Here is a 22,997-nt window from a genome sequence, read left to right on the forward strand (position 1 = left end):
CACGCTGCTTTGGATGCAGCCCAGGATACCATTGGCCTTCTGGGCTGCGAGCGCACATTGCTGGCTCATGTCCAGCTTTTCATCCACCAGTACCCCCAAGTCCTTCTCGGCAGGGCTGCTCTCAATCCCTTCATCCCCCAGCCTGGATTGATATTGGGGGTTGCCCCGACCCAGGCGCAGGACCCTGCGCTTGGCCTTGTTGAACTTCATGAGGTTCACACCATGAGAGGCCATGAATCAGCCTTCATGCATTATAAGGCATGGCAGTACATTTAACAGATACTATCAACTGCTGCGAAATCACTCAGCTTTATGAGTATTCACTGGTCATAAAGATATTGATATGTCTGACTTTTTCCAGTTAGAGTATTCCAAGTGGTATGACTTGAGATTTTGATGTACTAGTTTTAGTACATCGTTATCAGAACCCTTTTTCCTCTATTAGCCTTAGTAATTTGCTTGCTTCATTTCTGGTATCAGTAGTGTAATTCTAGCTCAGAATTTATATTGTGATATTAATATGCTTTATGCTTAAGGTTACTTTAATAACAGCCTGTTTTATAAGTGTTCTCTAAATAGATTTATGAACATACTTACGACTGTTCTTAGGGTCGGGTTTTCACAGGTGTTTTTTTCATCAAGGTAAATCAGATGAGTTCTCAAGGTTTTGTATAGTCCCAATTTTTATAGCTTTCTGATAATTATATATTAAAAAATGTTCTTGAGGCTTCAGGCATATTTTATGTGTTCTTAAATAAGTGAATTGCGAAACCAGAAGTGAAAATTAATAGTAAACTTAATGTGCTTCTCCTTATATGTGCCATCTTCCAAGTTTTCATGCCAAAAGTCGTTTAAAGTTGGATTACCTTGGCCTTTGGTGACGTTATTGCAGGTTTTACAGTAATATGTTTGTTGAATTAAACTACAAATTAGGAAGAGACCAATAAAATTAAAACATACAGACTTGTTCTATTGAAACTGTTCTGTTCTCAGAATCATAATACTTCATCCAGACTCGCTGGATTTGCTAATAAAAGTCTGGTGATAAACTTCATCATATTTCACTGAATGGAAGACTCCATAATTATATTGATGAATACCGGCATGTCCGTCACATGGGTTTTTTCTTTTCTCCCCTTTTTTTCTTTTTGCAAAGTTCATTTAATGCTGGAAACTGATAGAATTTCTTTTTTCTTATCAGAGTACAACAGATCTCAAGGCAGAATCAGAACAAGAAAGTTCCAACTGATCTGAAAGCCGTAAATATATTTTCTACTCATTACTTGCTGATCCTGAAGTGTAATGTCTTAATTTATGTATTTTATATAGAGAGCTGATTTACATACCTGTTGTTTCAGTTTCTGTGCTTTCTGGGTGTTTGTATAAAGTCTGTTAATTCTGGCATGTGATGCTTCCTTTTTGTTCTTAAACCATCGTAGCTAGCATGGCTGACTCAGAGGAAGAAAACTGCAATTGAAATGAAAGCAGTAAAGACATTTTCTACTTATTGCCCATTGATTCTTGAAGTGTAACAATGTAATAATTATATCTATAATTAATGTGTCAAGATTATTTTGGAGTAGAGGCTACAATATGATAATTTGAGTCAATTTTAAAAGAATAAAAGATTATTGAAAAAGGATTTTCCAAGAATTTGAATGGTTTCTGATAGAAAGAAGGAATGCTCTATAGATTAGAAGATGGAGAGAGAGTTCTGCACGTCAAACTAGATGCAAAAATCAAATCAGAAGATTTTCCAATTTATCTGGAAGAGATAAACTGAACTGTGTGTGACTGAGTAGACAGATGTACTAAAGGATCTTGTATGTCTTGGAAATCATGAGGTGCTTTTTGTAACACTAGGTGTTTGCTCTAGGCTTTATAATAACCTGATATTAGGTGAGCTGCAAGTGTCTGCATATCAGTTTTCATTAGTCAAGTCTTAAAATAATCTTTCCTGCATTTGTCTTGAATTTGCAAATCAATAAATTACATCTGTGTTGTCTTTACTAAATACCATATTAGTTCTCAAAGCTTCACTTCTAAAAAATTTGAAGAATATTTAGCTTGATCCATATTTATCTATAAAAATAAATTTTATAATCCTTAAAGATTGCATTAATTTTTATAAGAACAAATTTCTGTAATCACAGATATCTTGGTACAGGTTGCCAGCAATGTTCCGTGTCTGTTCATTATAAATGGAAAAGACACCAGCATTAAGAAATCCTACGCTTCTTGACTAAAACATGCCTTTGCATCTCAGTGTCTTCTAATAATACAGGTTAGTTGGACAGTTAACATTGTCATTGCCAATATTGTATGATGAAAATACTCTTCATTACAAATTCAGGGCATAGTTAGTGCATTCACTGCATTTTTCAGTTTTGGGATGAAAGATTTTTGGGATAATTTCACTTTCATTTGTTTATGTTATAGCTAGCTTTAAGGGTTTTGCTATTTTTGGCAAACTGTTAAAAATATCTACATACTCAATAGGCAAAGGTCAATCATGTAATAAATATTTTTCTGCTTTAAATAACTTGTTCTGTTCATGTAGCTCATACTAGGCATAATCCTATCAATTTTTAAAAAGGTAAGCACTATTGATTTCTAGTATGGTAATATATTATTTTTCCCTTAAAAATAATAAAGTGCATTTATTTAAAAAAATCCTGTTGCCCTCCTTATTGCCATATTGCTTTTTGGGCAGTGTTAATTGGCATGTCTTATATGAACACCTTTAAAATCAAAAGAGAAAATATCGCTTTCCAGGTATAAATAATTACAAATGTTTGTGTAACTTTTTAAGTAATGAAAAATGGAACTGTGATTAGGTGATCGGGCTCTGCTATCTACGTTTATTCTGCATTGGTGTAGGTTTGCAATTTTTGTGACAGTCAAGAACCTTTTCTATGGAATGAATATGCCCTTATGGTTGATATTGCAGTAAACTGATTTTGTCATAGTTTATGATTATATTTATTAGTAACAGTTAAAATAGTGTCATGTTAAGGCCGCATTTTAAGATACTACAGTTCTAATTATACCTATTAACACTATATGCACAGCAGCTTCTTGTGCCAACCTCAAAGGGATGGAGTAACTGGATAAATAGATGGAGTTTCTCTTTTGAGCCAGTATGTATAACTGAATCTTGTTATTTAGATTAAAATTTTCAAAAATTGATAAGTAACTTGTGTCTATTTGCATTTTATGTCCAATCATGTTGACTATGAAAATTTCAGCCTTCATATTGAATTAGGAAATATGTTCAAGTTGTAAGACAGTATTTTAAAACATGCTAGTAAACAATTCTAATTACTACTTCCAACATGTGGCTTTCATTTTCTATCTTTTCATAACATTTGTATCTTTTTGTTATATGTGTGTGTCCACTAGAGTGCATCCTAAATAAACACACTGGTGGCTCTGTCAGTTACAACCCATGAAAACTACAACTTTTGTTTGTCATTTTGTTTCAGCTTATTTTTGACTGTGACTTTTTCCTTATGATCCTGCAGTTCACATTCCCCATTCTCTTTCTAGATAGGAATTGAATTTTTGGATGGAAACTTTTATCAGAAAGTTGCTTAGCAAGGGTCAAAATGAAACGGTAGATTCCAATTTACCTATTCCTTTACTGTTGTATTATGTACAGAAGACGTAAGTTGTTCAAATGTTATTTATAGGAATTCCCATTTTTTTCAGGATTTGGCGTGCATAGACCTAGTGCATTGATCGCCTTCTACAGCTTTATAGGAATTCTTATGTTGGATATGGGACCAGAGGGTAAACAGTTCTTGGCTCAGTGCTTTCTTAAGGTAACTTGGAAATGTAGTTCAAAACAAAGATGACTTCTGCTTGGGTGTCTAAGCCTGGAGGGAAATACGGGCAGCTTAAAATCATCTTTGCCTTCTCCTTCTGAACTTTAACCTTCTTTGGAGTATAGTAAGCTAGAGCCTGGGACAGGAAGAGAATAGAGGAGAAGACACTATTTTGTTTTTACTGCACGTGATGTGATTCCAGAAGTGTTAATACAATTTAACCTCTGCATAAAATCTAAAGTTGTGTATTGAAAAAAAAACATAAAATGCGATTACTTAATTTAAGGTACAGCTTGCATTCCCTTTGAATACATTTTTGTGGAATGAAGAAGATTAAATTCAGAGGCAGATGATGGAAAATGTTGCTGAAAATAAGATGCTGAATACTGACAGAAGATTTATGAAATTGTCATTTTTCCTTTCTTCAGAATAGGAGCAGACTTATTTAGGCTGCTATCAGACCCCATGTACAGATCCTCCAAAGAATGTGCTGATAGTAACGTGCCCATTCACAGCTGTTCTCATTCCAGCAATACTGAAGCATAAGGATGAAAACAGATATGAAGCCCAGAATAGGACAAAATGAATCAGATTAACTATCAGTCTGCTCACAAGGATGGAAACTCAGCTCTGCAATGTGAGAACCTTTTCTTCTAGAAGGAGATACACACGTTGCAGGAAGCGCGTTTTTAATGTTGTCTTTTAACAGAATAGGCTTTATTAAGTCTGCAGTCCCCTTTCTTATAATGGATGATTTTCCTTCGTAGTCTAAAGGAACTAACTTATCTTTTTGTAAGCAAAAGCTTTATACAGTAATTTGCTAATGGTAATGAGAGTCGGATGAATTAGTCTGGATTAAATGGAAAATTGAATTCCTCTGAACTTTGCTAATACAGTTTACTCATATTTGAAGTCGGCTATTAATTTCTTTACTTCTGTGAAGTTTTTCCTGTACTTAGTTTAGATAAAGAATAGTGTTGTCTATTGACTACACTAGAGAGAGAGTCTAATCCTGTTATTCGCTGATAAGGACTGATCCACTTTTTAAAATATCTTACCAGCACACTTGTTTGATGTTTTTTTACTTTTGTTTGTTTTCTGGCATTACCGTTATAAACCTTCATACAGTCTTTGTGCTTTATACTTGTGTATTTGTTTCAATTCACATGATGGAAGAAGCTATTCTATTATAAACATTTATATAGGTATTATTGGGCTAATAGTAGTGGAAGAAAGGCAAGGTAGAAGAACGTGTCATTTAATCGAGCTGTCACAGTGTAGCAAACTTTCTAAGAAGCAGAAGACTGATTCACAGAATTTGAGAGCTCTCAGATGTATATCCAACTTAAATGCTGTGGGTCTTCCCTGTTAACCTGCACCTCGTAAAATCATTATCACAAACCCAAATCAGTGTTTTAACTTTGATCAGAGGTCAGAATTGTTGTCGTTCATACTACATTTCATTTGAAACAAGTTACTGTAGAAGATGCTATGTCATGAGAAATTACGTTCACTAGGGCCTGTGTGGAGATGCTCAGTGCTTCCATTTTATCTTTAGTTGTCAGGCACCCAAAATCAATGGCCGTTTTGAGAAAAATTGAGATGACCACTTCCTTAGGTTAGTCCTTTGACCATGTGGACATGAGTTAATTGAGGGGGAGGTAGAAAAAAAAGTGATTATGTTAAACCATTTTATTATTAATACCAAGCACGTTTGTATTATCACTGAAAGTAAATCCACAGGCAAGCGGTCAAGTAATGTAATAAGTAGAGAAGGTTGCCATTTGCTTCTTGTTGGTTAATCTTATTTGAGTTGTTACCTATTACAAAGGCTGTACTGATGTCTCTGCTGACACAGAGATACATGCTTCACTAAAAATCAAAACTCTTCCCCATCATTTTGCATCTGGCATAATTTAAAATTTCAGTGTACTTTAAATGATGATGTGAAGCTTGGGTTTGATTTAGGAACATTAATGTTTAGGAATATCATACCAAAGTTATCTGAATAACCTTACCCTCTCTAAGGAGTATTTAGAAGGTTTAGGAATCTTATAACAAACTCTCCAAGGACATTTTGCCACTTTCTGCATGTATTCATTCATGGTTCTCAACAGAAGTTGCTATTATAAAGGATTATTTTTTTTCTCCATAATCTTGGGAAAGTAAGTGTGAAAAATACGTGATTTTCATTTAATGCGAGAACCCATTGGTGTTTGAGTTCAGCAAATTGTATTCTGGACAAAAGAAATTATTTTACTCAGTGGTTCCTCTATAATATACACATAGTGTAGCAGATTCCAGATAAAGAAATTAGCTTTTTCTGGGGGAGGAGGAGGAAGTATGTCTGAACTTGATCAGTATCTTGGTTAGTCTGTTTTTCTTAATGGACTGAATCATATTTTCAGCTCCATAATGGAGCTGGTTGTTGTTGTTGTTTTGTTTCCAAAAAAAATTTGAAGCAAAACATTTTTTGGTGCACTGAGGAAGTAGTCTTCCAAGGATCTCAATTTTGTTCTCATTGAAGTTGCTGAAAAAGCTGTGGTTGAAATCATGAGAGGATTGAGCTCTCTACTAACATGAGCATGAGTTCTACCTCTGAGAAGCCGTCTCCTATTTATTAAACTTTTAATATACTCAATATTAAAACATGATAGAATTGATTGACTCAGACTACATGTAGGTAAAGAGAAGAAAACGGAGATTAATTGTTGCGGGGAGGGTGGGAGAGAGGAAACATTCAGATAATAAATCATTCCCATTGCAGCAAAGGGGCACTGCAGCTCCCCTTTCCGCAGTTTCAAGTCACATTCCTGGGAGTGTGTTGGGCTTCTCCAATCATTCTGCTTCATTTCTACTCCACCTCCTGAATGTACTTTCTTCCAGAAATGACTGGCTGCATGCAGACACACCTGTATTTGGTTCATTATTATCTTAAGCAATTGTGGTTTTGCCACTGATGTGTTTAGTAGATAAGTTAAAAAAATGCTATTTATTTAGCCGATAATTGTAACCCTGGAAACAGGATCTGTTGTTTGTTTCATTGTAAGCCTAGCTGCACTGAAAAGTTACCCTTCGGCACTGACAGCTGAAAATTTCTAGGGCTGGGACTGCTGTGAAGTTCTGAGGCAGCTGTTCTTCAACATTTTTCCAGTGGGCATATGTATCTATCAAAGTGGAGCCTATAGAAAAAAATGCACCACTATTTTGCTTCTCACTTGAGCTTAAGTGTTACTGTATTTGCGTGTATTTTAAAACTATTTAGTCAGGTTTCTTGGCAAGAACTATGATCAGTCATCCCTCTGAAACGCTAACTATTCTCTTATCTCAATAGATCATGTTTTTATAGACACTGATCTCTTAATATCTTTAGGATAAATGTTTTCACCACTGCTCAGATGTAGGCCACTGTTAACTCAAACACATATTCCCCTTACCCTTCTGATGTGACTTTCCTAGCTTTTTTTTTTTTAAAAAAAAACTATCACTTGGAAACTCAGCATAGTTACATGATGTATGAATCTGTCTTAGAACTTGCCCAAGCTTTGCTTGGCACAAAAAATCAGGAGAATACAGCCAGACCTATATATTTCTATTTACTTAGCCTGACTCTTGACATAAAGTAGAGTACTGTAAAGGCAGGGGGGGGGTTTTGTATGTTTTTTTTTTTCCCTGCAGTTTCTTCAAATGTCTCTCCAGCAGCTACAACTGTCTCACTATTCTGTGACTACAAGAAAGTTGCCACTTGTATGGGTGGTAAGCTCATGCAGCTGGGAGCAATACGCCAATATTCTTTTTCACACTTCCTTAAATCAAAGGACCATCTAACCTTTAAAAAAAGATCCATTGACTATTTTGTATTTTGCTTTGTTTAGTAGGATAAGTAAATTCCTAGTATTAAGCAAAATAAACTTTTATTGCTTACAGTATTTCGATGTTGTAAACACTGTAAAAATGAGACCTGCTGCTTTGAATAAGTTCAAATATTTGTGAATTCAAAATCTGGAAATGAATTTTGTATTCTCGTTTTCTGTCCATGTAGAGAATATTTTAGTTTCTAAGGAGATGAGGTCTGTGCTTACTGATCTCACTGGGAGGACTCCCACTTGGGTCCTGGCAAAACATTCATGCCAGCTGCATGGGAATGTCTGTATGTGTCTTAAAAATAATTACACATTGCAATCACTTTTCTGACCTTGCTTGTAAAGACTTACAGAATCCCAGTGACATATTTTATGGTACTGCAGAGGTGGAGAGGTAGCAAAATAGGACTGATCTCCCAAAACCTCCAAATGCCTTGTTCTCTGACTGCTGCTGTTGGGATGCTAAGCCATTGGTAGCAGTTGGGAAGTGGTTAATAATAAACTGCAGCGTAGACTTACCATTAATTTTCTCATTAGCCAAGATTTCTAAAGACACAGGAAAGAGGATGTCTTAGAGGAGTCGGTTTATGATGGGTGCCAATTTCAATACTAATTTTCAAAAGCAGAAAATGTGATCTTCTTTCACTTCCCTGTCTATACCTTCTAATACGTACAGGTCAAATGCTTTTTTTTTTTAAAGTTGATAGGAATAGTTGATAGGTTTTGGTTATGGCAGGTCTGCTCCGTTCTCTATTTTCTGGTTGGCTTCTTAGCTAACTGTTGAGAGGCCAAAGGCAACACTGGTCTTTAATTACAAGCAACGTGGATTGTGGACATGAGAAAGGAGCAGTAGCAGGAACCCTGTAAACTGTCAACCTCAGAAGCAGGAAACAGTCCTCTGCCTAGGAAACGGAATCAATGCTTGGTATGAATTTAGGAAATTAAGGCACTCCTTAAATCCATTAGTGGGAAAAAGAAAAAGAACCAAGGGATGAGAAAATATTGGAGTGGAAGAAGAAGGAGATACATACCCTAAGAGCAGCTCTTGCACGTTATAGCTATGAGCTACTACCCGTGGCTATCCTATGTACCCGTGTACGGTAGAGCTTAGGATGGTAAAGAAAGCGAATAGTTGGTAGTTCTGTCCTTCTCCTTCCCTGCCTAGTAGAGCTGCAGGCTTCAGTTTCCCTTTACAGGGCTAAAACTGGGTCTGCTTCCTTGAGAAGATCTAGTATTGCTGGTCCAGTTCCTGGAGTACTGTGATTTTTGTGAGGAGCATAACTTGAATACTCTGCATTGCAGAAACGAAAAAAATTATCGATCTTAATCCTTAAGAACCAAATTTTGGATTTTATAGTCTTAATTCACATTGCAAACACTGACACTGGATCATATTCAGGAGGTTTTTTGTTAGTTTTAGTCCTTTTTGCATGTTTCAGTACAACAGGTAAGGTGTGATATTCTTAGTCCTGACATTTCTCTTTGCTAAAAGTGTTCTTGTTGCTAAGGGTCAAAATGAGATGATTACACCTCACAAGTCCCACTTCAGTTCTTAGCTAGACCTAGTGCCATTTGGCAGAAGGATAAAAATTTGCCCTCACAGAAAAGACAAAGCTGTTACACATCTACTTCTAGCAGATGCGCCTGGGTTGGTTTAGCATTCTTTGGTGGTTCTTCTGTATTTTCCAATAGAGAGTGAGTAGGCTGTCAGTCACAAAGGACATGGGGAATAAGAAACCACTAGGTGCATATGTCTTTATTACTAATTATTTTGGAAGGATCATTAAAAAAGTCTCTTTTTTTCTATTTTAAAACTTTGATAATCCTGCATGTGACTTTTAAGAAATTGCTTTTTAAAAGGATATTACTTGCATTTCACTCTCATCATAAGCATTCTGTTGCAAAAACAATGGCATAGATAACATGACTCAGTTGTGCACTTAGCCCAATATATATGAAAGTTTATAACAATAATTGTAACAAGCTCCACGATACTATCTTGAAAGTTTAGAGTCTAATTATTCTAAGCACCTTCAACTCATCTATCTCATTTCAAGGTATCATCATGATTAGGTGCTTTCAGGCATCCTGTGATGTCAAAATACTTGTTTAGAGATGGAGAAAGTAATAGGAAAAATTCCTTATGCTGTAGAAAAAGTATGTGGGTAAATAGATATATATCTATTTATGCATATGAAAAAAATGTTTGCAGAGACCTCTTAACCCTTATTGTTCCTTTCTAGTTGGTTATCAATCAATTCTTAGCCTAATAATTTTAATAATTTTTGGAAAATAAAGCCAAAACAAAGATGGGGGGGCATAGCGATATCCTGCACTGCACATCTTGGGATTTTTTGCTGACATTCCCCAGAGTTTCCTCTGAACACAAAGTTTCAAAACTAATTCAAAAAATTGCACGGCAGCATTTCTGGAATGCTATTTATAATGTCAATAGCACACAGTAATAGATGTTAAACTCTTATTTGTCTCGTTTAAGAAACCAAATTTATTTATTTAAAAATCTGAAAAAAAGCCCGAGACTTTTAGTTTGTTTCAGGGCAAAGGACTTGGAAAAAAAAAAAAATTAGTATCCTAATGAAACTGAGATTGTGACTATGTCTATAAGCCTGAAGATCTTTTGGTGAGATTGAAATTTTCTATTCCATATTCCATCTACGAATGGGAATCTGTAGAAATGTTTGTGTGTGAATAACCCATGGATAGGGATCATGACTAAAAAAGTTGCTGGATGTATGTTGTATCTTTTTCTCCAGATAGCCATACGAGCCTAATTCTGGAGCTCACACCATTGTGCAGTCATGCAAAATGAATGTAAAATTCTGCTATGCATTATTTACTAGGTTAGTACTGAGTGTGTAAGTAGATGTGTTTGCCTGTATCAAGCATGCTGTTCAAGTATGTAAATATTTTCATTGTGAGCATAAAAGGTGCATCTGCAAATATTGGTTATTGTTTCACATACACTATGCATATAGGGTAGACTTATATGGAGGTTTTTGATCACTAAATGTTTCAGAAAAGTAATTGCAGTCCTATACCACATGAAAGAAAAGTCTCTTCTGGCATTATATATCTAGAAAAAGTCAAAAGTGTCTGAATTTAACCTAATGTTCCTTGTCAGGAAGCCAGAATTTACGAATTCCACAACTGTTGTTGCAGATAGGTTCCTGAAACCTGACTTCATGTACTAGAGTCAATATTTGTTTCAAAGTCCAAAGACCACCTGTACTGTAAACATCTATGAAACACTGCAGCAAAAGCTCTTGGGTAATGGCTGTTTAAATGCATCAGTCTGTTTCCTAAGGTACTGAGGAAATCCTAATGGTTTACAGATATACGCTAATCATGTCGCAAGACACGTGAAAGCAGAAGATCATACAGATCCCAAGCTGCTGGAAGACAGCTGAAGTTCCCTAGCCAAATTGTTTTTGAGATCTAGATCTATGGCTGTAAGGGGGTTTAGTCTGGACGGGTGACCAGACCTGTCGTTAACAGCAAGGAGTCCTAACTACTCCCCCAGAAAGGAACTGCCGCTGTGTGTGTATCTGATGTGTGGTCACACCCCGGGCAACTGAAATTAGGGGTTGTGCTTTGATACATATCAGATCAGTGTCTTTCCCTGGCCAGACAATTGACCGTAGCAACTGGAAAAAATATCCAGGGAAAATACACGGATGGCTTTAAGGTTAAAGGGAGACCATTTCTAATTGAAGACTTTTCCATTCCTGTCCAAGGCATAACTTTAACAACGAATGGGTTAGTTTATTAAATTTAGCATAATAGTTTTAGCATTTTGCTCATAAGCTGTAAGTTACGCACTGTTAACGTTTGCAAACTGAAAAAACTTTTTGCTGTGTGAGGCGAAGATGGAATAGGGCTCCATTCTTTCTCATCTACCCCCTCATCATTTATGGAGGACCCAGAGAATTTGTGATTCTGTTGTAATAGGGCTCCACGTAAGGACATAAGACAGACAAATGCTTGTATGTTGCTCTGTACAGCTTATAACTTAAATAGGAAAAACTGCCAAAGACTAAAGGCAGAACTAATTATATACCAGTATGGTTTAATGCTGTTTAAATGAAGCAATAAAAACCAATTGGTGTAAGGGAAACCTTAAACTTTAATTAATCTTGCTATTTTTCCACCATTTCTGGTACAACAATGCCAATTTATGAAGACTGATTAGAAAACGGAGACTTTTTTATTTATCATCATTATGCAGGAAACTGAGGTGTCTGTCTATGAGGTGTTAAAAATGCCTGTGTTTGTAAACAGGTGCTTAGTTTATAGAGCCTTGAGGAATGATCTCGGGGTCGAGACATAAACAGCCAGGACTTTTATTAAGTGAATAAACAGAAAATTAAGTTGTATTCAATTCCGCCCACTGTCCCAGTTCTGAGGAAATAATGCTCCCAGTGAAATTAGTACCAAGACTACAGCTGACTTTCATGAAAGCAGAATTTAGCCCCCAAAGTAGCTTTAATTATTTCCTAAGAAGCAACTGAAGGTTGCTACTTCATGTATAAGGCTCTGGCACGTGTTACTTCATGACATGGCCTTGAGCAACCTGTTCAAGTTGCTCTTGCTTTGAGCAGAGGGTTGGACTAGAGACCGTCCAGCCTCAAACATTCTATGATTCAGTGATGTATCAGAACAGAGAATTCGAGGTCAAACAGATGCAAAGAGGACAATCATATGGGAGAGGAGCAAAACTAATTATTTTCTTTGATGTTAGTAATGGAAGAACCTGGAAAGACTTCTTAGGGAGTGGAAGGGAAGGCAGATGGGAGACACAGAAAAGGATCTCTCTGAAGCTGAAGTAACTGTGGAATAAGTTACATAGAATGCACACCAAGAAATTGCTGTGAGTGGAATTGGTATTCACTCAAAAAGTTATAAGAAAACTCAAGAATGAAAGAGCTGAATTGCTTATGTAGTGTGCAGAGGTTGCAGGAGGTCCTATACTCCAGAGAAGGAGAAAGGTGATATGAAAGAACAAATGCTGGGTGATAAACACCCATCTCAGAATACGTACTACCTCCTTTCCTTCTACAATCACAACTGGTTTTTTTCTGCCCCACAATATTTATTCTACCCTGAATGTTTATGGGCCGGTGAAATTCTACACCTGCACATCTGAGAGGCCTTGAGCCACTCTCATTTGAGGTAATAATAGATAGAGGTGAGAGTTCTGAAGCAGGTGGGAGTTCTGTGTTGAGTTCCTGATGTTCAAGCTCTGTCGCTCTGACAAGGATTGTCATTCTTCATGCAAAGGAAATAAACCCAGCTAAACAAATCTTCCTTATGTTAACTTTAAAAACAAAACAACACATCCACCTCCCCCAAACCAAAACGTACAGGATAAATCAAGTCTTTTCGCCAACAAACCAAAAAGCCCTCAAAGACATCCCTGTGACGCTTCCATAATTTAGTGCTTATTTCCGATAGGAAAAAAGATGAACTGCAGTAACTTCTTGAAAACACACGATTTGTATTATAGGAACTACTCCTAGTGAATAGCACAGATGAAACTAGTATTAAAGTTGTTTTCGTAAACACCTGGAAAACTGTTTTATTTCCACAGGCATCAATTGGGAGTAAATCCCTTGCGTGATTTTGAAAAGTGAGAATAAAATAGCAAGATAAGAAACTTAAACTGTTAGCCTGTTAAACAGTTAACTTTAGTAAAATAAAGTTTTATCTGATGATAAAGTTGAGAGAACAAAACAGAAGTATTCAGGAAAACATTTTCCTATGTGTTATTTGTATGCATGAACTATTTCTGTATATTGTTAAAGTTAAGCGTGTTTGGGTCCTTTAATGATAATGGAATTGTAGTTTGAAGTTACTGTGAAGTGTGCGCTCTCTACAAATCAATTCATTGTCCTTTGCATTTGAAAGTCGTGGTGAGAGGGACGAATCACATAGCTTTAGCAATGGTTTTCCCATGACTGATTCGAGTCATGTAGAAGTTCGTCAAGAGTTCTCGATACGATTTCCTCCTCACTCAAAAGAAGTCACCTAAATGTTACCACGGTGGTGAAACAGTATGGGTGAATGTGTCTAAACCTGTACTGCTTCCAGTGAAAACATGATTCTTCTGCAGCTGAAGTCAGGATGGCCAGGTCTTAAGGATACCTACTTTCTTCCTTCCCCTTCTGCTGTGATAGTTAGAAGTGTTTTATCTGTAAGCTATTAGCTCAAACTCGTTTTCTCATTTCTACAGCGACCATTCATCCGCGTAGGCTCCATTCTCAGTGGTTTATAACATAAATGGGACATCAGCAGAGACAGGTAGGGAGATGGAAAGGAGTAAGTAAAAGGAAAAAAAAAAGAAGAAAGGGACATGTGTTTTAACCAAAAGGGTATAAGAAAGACAAACTGAGGGAAGGGGAGTAGAGGAGAAAAGCAGGTAAGGGTATGAAAGGAGGTGAGCAAGTAAAACCGTCTGATGAGAATATGTCATGAGAGGTCTAAGGTCAAGACAATTTATCAGTCATATCTGTCTAGAGAATCAGCAGCATCAATAGCAATCATTCATAAAATTCTTTTCTCAGTTAAATCTTGCCCACTTCATTATGTTCAGGGCTTTCTCAAGGCTGCGGTAAAACCATGCCTTCTGACTGCTGTTAAGTGCTACATGAACTAGAAGGGGGGTAGTTTTGCAGAACTGCTATGAGTAAAAGTAGCAAAAACATGGGATGGTGCCAACTATGAAGACTCTTACAGGTAACAGAAAGATTCACATTGCTATTCCGGTGGTTGGGATTGATTATAGCCAATATGAATAAATACTTACAGCAATACAGAAGGACAGTGTTCTTTTTGCATCGTGATTTTCCCGTCTTTAGCCTCATTTCAAAGCACAGGAGTCATACTGATTGAGAAGATTTTGCCATTAGGTATCTTCTGAGTAAAGGTCATAGAATATAGTCAAAAGATACTTAATACAATGATGGGCAATATAGGAATTATAAAGAGATTTGCAGAGAAACTGATTTTCTTCGGGCTCAGTCCCACAAAGCTGTTGAGTATGGCAATGAAGTTAACAGAAAATTTGGAAGTGTGTTACATTGACTGATGAGTCATTATCAATAAAATGGAATAGGGAAAAATGCTGATATCAATCACGATTTTACTATCATCCTCCTCTTTTTTTTTTTTTTTTTTTTTTTTTTTGCCTAGGCAGAAGATCTGTGCCAAAAAGACATGATGGTAGAGCACTATCTTACCTTTTTACAAATATTTAACAAGTCAAATCGTCTGGGAAGAGAAGCCAAATTAAACATTACCTAACTCTACAGCGGTTTCGAGTTGGTCACAGATGTCCTAGAAGAGAACATGCTGAGATGCTTCATGGCCATAAAGCAAATGTGTTGCTCTTGATAGTAGAACCACACCTGGAAGCAGTTCATGCTGGAGGTTTTCCACAAGTTACGTGAAATGCAGCTGTGTAGCGTTTCTAGAATGCTATTAGCAGAGAGGCTATTTTAACGAAGGGTGACCCTCCAAAGGTCTCAAGGACCAATGCATTTAACTAGCCAGAAGTCAGTCCAAAAAGAGGAACTGTAAAAGCAAAATCAACAATGGGCCTGCAAACTCATTACTTACGTATGTCAAATCATTTGCACTCTCCAGCATTTTAATGTGCGGTTTTTCATTTTTATATGGGATAAGAGGATTATGTGAGAGGCCTGTTTCTGCGTTCTGCTGAAGTGTTACCTGAAAAAAAAGAATGCTGATTCCCAAACTACCATTTCTGTCCTTCAGTGGCATTGAAAACCAAGAAAAAGCAAAACCAGAAGCAAGAGAGAGTGGAACTCACAGACTGACAATATTCAATCTTGTCTGCTTTTGCTGGAAGATTGTTTGTAGAATTAGAGTCAAAACTCCTACATGTGCAAAAAGAGATTTTGTCAGAGGTGTTTCATCCATTCCCATCATGTTTTTCTGTGCTTCCATAGAGAAAAAAAAATCTGCATTTAAGAATGAATGCTTATCACTGGTGTTATTTTGCTTTAAAAGTTAATATAATTTTTGAATGTTACCCATTAACTAGGGTTAATATAATTAGTCACTCTTTGGGTTTCTATTTTTTTTACAACTTCTATTTTTCTAGGTGGTGTTAATGCGTAATTTATTCAGGCTGGGACAGAATCTTCCTGTCAGTGGGGTGATGACACCTTACTCCAGAGAAAGCTATGCCTCATAATGTGTGTCTGATGTGTGAATTCTACATTTTTTAAGTGAAACCAGTGCTTTTCATTCCATGAAATGAATTCTGTACAACAGAAAACCAAGATAATGTCTTTGAAATGAACGATTCCGTGTCAATGATAATTAGAGAGGGGCCAACGCTACAGCAGACTACTGGTGAACATTCACAGGCATTGGTTATTGTTTTCAGGAATGTAGGCAGAAAGTGAAAATTCTAATGAAATCTTAGATAAATATGTAGCAATGCAGAAATTTGAATCCAAGGGGCCATAGAAAGTGATCTTTTAAAATAATACTGACCAAAGATTTGAAGTAAACTGTCGACTGAAGAGTGATAAGGATTTCATTGCTGTCAAAATGGCAGGGGCTATGGAACAAGCAGTGTGTTACTCGTTCCAATCCAAGTATCAGGTAATTTAAATGAACGATTAGGAGAGTATGATTCAGTGTTCACTGAAGCAAAGGGAAATTTTTATTTTGGCAGACCAATGATTTGGTCTGAGATTGAGACTAGAATGGTTTCTGTAAAGGGATTAAGAATAATTACATTTTTTTATAATGGTGCAGTAGTGCTGGGCATTTTCTGGATCTGCCCCCTGGGTATGTTTACCTGTTTTTTTGTATGCTAACTTAATAGCACATATACCCACAGAACGCCATCTGTCTTCATACCTGTCATACCATCAGCATATTCCAGGCATGAGCCATCTGACTGTAGGAGAAATTTTCAGTAGCGGAGCTGAGCACTGAGTACTCGGATGTGGCAGTTACTGTGTTTCTAAGGGTTATGGAATATAATATGAGAATATGATACAAAGAGAGAAGATGGATCTGAATTAATAGAAGAGGGGACAGAGGAAAAGCAAAGCAAAGGCTGAAGGGAGAGGTCTGCATAGATGAGAAACATTCGTCATGCTAGATCTTATCAGATGTTTCGTCTCTCAAATGCGCATGAAGAATGAATGAAAATGAAAAAAAAATATTTCAGGAGAGAATTCTACTTTTCAAGAGATGAAAAAGTCAAAGGAAAATACACTTATATGATGCAGAGCAAACTTCTTCCAGTCTCTTGCTAGGAAAGACACGCATTTACAGATTTTTTATCTATCCCTGTAAAACCACAACACACAGCTGGAAGCACAGCATAGATCCCAGAATTAGGGGAGAGACGAACTGAAGAAGCAGCTGACCTGAACTGTCACCAGTGCTCCTGGATTACTTCACGCTCAGTTGAGTTGCTAAGATAACCAATCTCGCACGGGTTGGATCCAGAATGTTTCCAAGAACTGAGTTAATTAGTGAAACATCCTAAAGTTAACTAACTCCCCTGCCAATAAATGGGCTCTTCCATTTTCCTCACATGATTATCTAGGCACTTTCACTTTTCCATATATAGGAGCAGCTCAGGGACTGACAGATCAGGCTAGGTAGGGATACAGGCTTCAGGCACATGCATACTCCTTGCATGCGTACGCAGATGCAGGCACATGCTGATTTCACACACTGAAACCCAAGTTAGTCTAAGAGGTAGTAGGTGAAGCCAGCGACGGTCCTGCTGATAAAGAACCTTCTCCTTTAAGAGAAGGCGCTAACGGCAGAACTCTTCAACCACTGTTTGTAATAATCCATTAGGAAAAGCATCACAGTCATGAATGGGCCAGTGGATGGTTTATGTGATTACACGCTGGATGATGAAGGGGCTTTCATGTTCACATCGGAGTCGGTGGGAGAAGGACATCCAGGTAAGAAACCAGCTCTGGCAAATGTGTAAAAAGAGTAATATTTTCATTTAAAAAATTTTAACAGCCTGAAGAAGAATTCATCTGCTATTAATCTGATTATACAAGTTATTTATAACAGGGCGCATTTCGCTTTATTTCTATTGGACCTTGTCCGTACAGACTATAAAACCGCTATAACTCGGGTGCTTCCAACAGGAGTTTACGTGCCTTTGCAGGGTGTGTGTTACAGTGAGGAGGGCAGTGGGGTTTATGGTTGCTGCTTCTTCCTTTTCATCTGAATTTCTTTCAGTATTACTGTGGAGACACTACTGCATCTCTGATAGACTCAAGCTTCACATACGGATAAGAATGCATAGCTTGCTTCTCGAGTTCCATAGCTTTATGGGCCCTGTGAAACTGTCCTGCGTATATGCTATGCTCTAAAACTAGTCACCCACAACAGGAGTATCTCTAAGCAGGCTAGTTTAAAGCCTTTAAAAATCAATGGTCCCAGCAAAGTTGCTGATTTTTTTCCCCCCATTCCTTTATATGATGCAATATATGGAATTGCTTAAGCAAATAGTGGACAGTTATTTGCTAAACTTCAGGTATGGTCAGCAGACCTTAGTTCAATTTTATTGAAAACAAATGTTCATCCGCCATAAACATGTACCTTATGTCAACAGCGAGTGTTCCCCCAAATGAGGCCAGGGGACAATAGACTGTTTGATGTCCTGAAAAGTGTATTTATTTTAGAAGCCGATTTGGCGTCCTGTGCCTTTTGCTATAATAAGGCTTTTTCAGGTCTGTACTCGTGTTATGTGAGTAAATCATAAATGGGTGGAATGACATAGCAGAGAATAAAAAGGTCAGAAGTGAGAATTTTATGTCTATAATTGTGATGCTCTTCTATAATATTAACTTATTACTGCAGATCAAATCCATGGCTGATGCAATTGAGTACATCTCTGTCAATGTCGAGGCAGCTACATCAAGTTAAGCCAGTTGGGGTTCTTTCTGATGTAACACATTCAGAAAATGACAACCACATTCAGTCCTTGGGACATAGGTCCTATCTCAAATTTATATATAATTACATCCAGCATCTGTAGCGCAAGGTGGTTCCATAGGAAAAATAACATTATACAATATGGTAATTTTAAATCGATGATGGTATTTCCAGAGATGACAGGTCACAGTTTATGTTACCCTAATCATTATTTTTAATCCCCCCAGGGCAATAATAGGTAAGTCTGAGAACAGGCAGAGTTCAACTGAGTCCCCAGGTTTAGCTTTGTCCCTTGGTTTCCTTCCTTTACCAATTCTCTTTTTGTCTTGTTTCTTGTTTTGGAATGTGGCCTATTTTTTAGTTCTTATTCACATTCCCTTCTTTATTTCCCAAAACTCTATTGGCCCTCGGCAGGTTCTTTTAAGCCCCATGGGCAATATTTTCCCCTTGCGCTGAAATACTAGGCAGGCCTTTGAGAAACCATGTTAGCACTTGTTAGATTTGTGCATAGCCTCTCATCTGGCAGAGGTTGCCAGGTCTCTGGGTGCTGTGAGATGCAAAGTGGGAACCCAAGAGGCTTATTGTAGGGGGAGCGGGAAGCTGAAATTTACTCAGACGTTTTCAAGACTGTGATGCTTATACTTTCTTAAACAGCCGAGGTCTTCCTGTAGGGTACTGAAAACCCAAACGCCTATGGCAAAGGAAAGATCCACATTTTCCCGACCAAGGGAGGACAGTGAGTAACTCTGGGTGGTCCTGCAAATCCTTGTTCCTGAGTGCAGCCCAGCAATAGCTCTTAATCGTCTCAGCGATAGCCCTCGTTTCTGACAGCAAGTTGATCACCCTTAACATCCTGGCCAACCCCCCTTTTCCCTGCCTGTGGTTTTACACGAGAGGTGTGTAGGCGTGCCATTAGGTTTTTATCTCCCAGGAAAATCTTGGCTGTTTCTTAAAGTGGGGCCCGGTGTCTGAGGCTGTAGTTGGGCTTCTGACATTATCAGTAGCGCTAGAATTTTATTGTGAGTTTTGAGTTCCTCTGTTTGATACCAAATGGATAACTTGTGCGTTCTTGATTATTTCTCTTCTGTATGTGATAGTATAATTTTGCTAGAGGGCATTACATGAAGGAAAGATCCTGAACCAGACCTTTGTCTGGTGGAAATTTGAATTGTTCTGATTATATTAGCTGAGGATCGAATGCTTTAATGGAGACCTCCTTCTTAATAAAAAAAGCGGGAGAAATTACGTGCTTATTTTTTTGTGTATGCAGAGAACTGCCTTATACCTGTGCAATGCCTAAGAGCTGTGCGTCACTAAGAAGCCCCGATTCCATAGAAGCAAGTAATAGCTGGCAATAATTAACGTACAGGTATTACCTATGCTCCCCAAAGCCTTTATAGAAGACTCTGTTTATCCCATCTTCTCAGTCCAAATTCTTCAAAATCACTTGGGTATAAAATTTGGGACTTCCTTCCAGAAGGTCTTTAATCCTGGCATTTAGTGGGGTAAATTCCAAACTCTCTGAAGACTTACATGTGACTTCTTCATTTCAATATAATAAAAGCACATAGATAGCAGCAAGGGGAAGAGAAAGATTTTTTTTTTTAGACAGCTGGGTTTTGTCACTGCTCGATTTTGCTTTGTCCAGTAGTGTCTGTCCGTGCTGCACAACGGTTTCACTGCGCTTCGAAAGGCATTGTGTGTTTCTCTGACCCACAATGTCTTACAGGTGCCAAACCACTTAGGATTAATTCCTTCCCCTATCTGGTGTGACCTCAGGTGGAATTGCCTGCAAACAGAATGTCATTCAGTTTTCCAGTAAGTATCAAGGAATGTCTTTAAAAAGATAAGACAAAACAACTGCTAAAAGCACCCTCAGGTTTTCAACCATATTAAAAACATATGTCTATCTTCTGAATATTCACAGAAAAAAATCACAAAAGAAAAAAAAACCCAGAAAATGCAGATCTTTCCAGCAAGTTGATGCTTGCATGTCTTATATCTAACATTATATACACTTAACAATATCTAATATTGTATATACTTAACAATATACATAATACTTCAGTAAACTGTGTAGTGAACAAAGAGAACAGATGTACAAGATATTTAAACAGTGTAGTGTTAGTATTGAAGTTATCAGCACTCCTCAAGAGTCTTTTAAATAGGAAAAATGTAATACAGCACAATTCAGCTACTCAAAGTCTTCCTAGTGAAACTTTTTTTGCTGGAAAGCTTATTTTTTGATGAAGTGCTCATGATAAGTATCTGCTTTCCTTGACTCTTTTAATTTTTTACCAGAAACCTGAGAATATATTTTGAATATAAAATTTCACATTCTAGTTTAAAATTATTTTTTTCTGTTGATATAAATAATGTATCATTAAAAATACCTAATGTTATTTTGATGATCACAGGTTTTTAGGAAAATCAACCTTACCTTTTGAAATGTTCAATGTTTATTATATTTACTACACCATCAAAGCCAGAAGTGTGGTTGTACCTGTTGTGCTTCAAAGGGCGGAGCTTTTTTGAATTACATTTTCAGTTGTTACTGCTGTTCATAGATTGTTTTGGGGGGTATGTGGTGAATCTGAAACTGAATTCGTGGGGAGGTCCTGAGAACTTGCAGATGTCACGGCTTGTGTTGGGCTCTTACATAGTCTAGATTGATGTAACAAACTTATGTCCAACTATCTGGAAAACTGTGAAGCTCCTTTTAATTATTGGAGATCATTTTTGTTGTTGAATGCCTCCTTTACTTCATCATTTGACAACTGGGCATTTGAGTGGGGTTTATCATCAGCTCCCCTAGACTCATTCATTCCTTTTATAGTTAGCGAGAGCTGGTTTACGGCCAGTTGGCATCTCTGCCATAAGGCTGGGTCTGTGGGATGATTGGATTTCATTAAAGGAATTCATGGTTATCTAATACTTTCCTGCTTAGTCAAGAAATCCTCAGCCTAGACATCCCTTCTGCAATATTTATCCTGTTGGATAGTAGTTCACTACATGAAGGTATGCATGAACCAAATTCTTACCTATTACATCATTTTTTTAGACGATAATGCCTCACCAGAGGTGGTCCATTGTGCTTTCCCTGTTTCCAAAAGAGAAGGAGGAAAAAAAAAAAAAAGGAAGGAAATAATGGACCAACATATCCTGTCACATTTAGCGGCTAATAAGAGAAATGGGACGGCTGAGATGAGAAATTTAAATAACAACGACGTGTGCACAAAGCCTGCTAAGCATTGCTAAGTATAGAACGCCTGGTTTTATTTTACACCAGAGACCTTTACTAATAGACATGCCTTTAATTTAATGCATTAATCAGTCAATCATCCAGCTAGATTTCTCTTTCCAGTCTTGATAGGTGCATCTGTATCTGTATTTGGATCTGGTTGCACTAGAACTGTTGGCTGTTGCGCCAACAATCAGATATGGCATGAATTGTCAAACTGATTTGTCTCAGCCTATTTTAATCTAAAGGTGTGCTATCAGCATAGTAGATTAAATTATTCTAATTTATTTTTTTAATTGATTAAATTCTCGCATAGGTTTTAAAGACCAGAAGGGACCTCTTATATATAATCTGGTTTGACCTTCACACACAGGTAATAATATTTCATGCAAGAATTCTTCAAACACGCTAGTAAATGATGGTTGAGTTTCATTCATACCTTTTAAAAAGATACCCAATTTTCATCTAGAGGTTTGAAGGAACAAGGAATCCTGCATTCCTCTAGATGAATGGTTTCAATGGCTCTCACCCTTTTAAGATTTTCCGTATTGAATCTTTATCTGTCTCTTTAATGTCCAGCTATCAACTGCAGTTACATTATTGTCTATCAGGCAAAGACTTTTCTCTCAGCGTATTATTTTTAGGTTCTTAGAGACTGTCATCCCAGTGCCTGTTAGGATTTCCTCTGGTAGGATGCCTTTCCTTCAGTCTTTCAAAACTACAGTGAGCTTGACTGATTTCATCCTGGAAGATGTACTTTTCTGATTTTGGGGCATTCTTCTCAGTCCTAAACCTTCCTGCAGCTTCTTAACGTCATCTTTGGAATACCGCCACCAAAATCTAGTATTTCTGTAGCAGTCTCACCAATGCTATTGTATGGAGATCATTTCATTTCTATGGGTTCATCTGGTTTTCTATCATGATCTTTTCAGAGTAACAGTTTTGTGAGACAAACTCTCCCCTTCTGTAAATGTGGACTATGCTTTTTGTTCATGAATGTTGGTTGTGTTATTTCTCTGACAGGGAAGCAAAAGAGCTGCTTTTCTACCTACCAATATCCATGAAATACTGTAGATAGTAATGATACAGTTCATA

The 22,997-nt window shown here is 37.2% G+C and overlaps 2 protein-coding genes across 2 annotated transcripts in view; both read left to right on the plus strand.

Annotated features, from left to right (window-relative positions):
• Positions 1-1,249, plus strand: part of DYDC1 (DPY30 domain containing 1) — a 5,750-nt gene extending 4,501 nt beyond the window's left edge. The window contains exon 5 of the mRNA XM_009332699.1: positions 1,202-1,249. Within this exon, the coding sequence (XP_009330974.1) occupies positions 1,202-1,249 (48 nt within the window). The remainder of the gene's footprint in view (positions 1-1,201) is intronic.
• A 16,112-nt stretch (positions 1,250-17,361) lies between these two features.
• The window catches only part of MAT1A (methionine adenosyltransferase I, alpha), an 18,273-nt gene continuing 12,637 nt past the window's right edge, over positions 17,362-22,997 (plus strand). The window contains exon 1 of the mRNA XM_009332681.1: positions 17,362-17,673. Coding sequence (XP_009330956.1) covers positions 17,580-17,673 — 94 coding nt within the window. The 5' untranslated portion in view covers positions 17,362-17,579. The remainder of the gene's footprint in view (positions 17,674-22,997) is intronic.

The sequence above is a fragment of the Pygoscelis adeliae genome, unplaced genomic scaffold (assembly GCF_000699105.1).
Source record: "Pygoscelis adeliae isolate BGI_AS28 unplaced genomic scaffold, ASM69910v1 Scaffold269, whole genome shotgun sequence".
Taxonomy (NCBI): Eukaryota; Metazoa; Chordata; class Aves; order Sphenisciformes; family Spheniscidae; genus Pygoscelis; species Pygoscelis adeliae.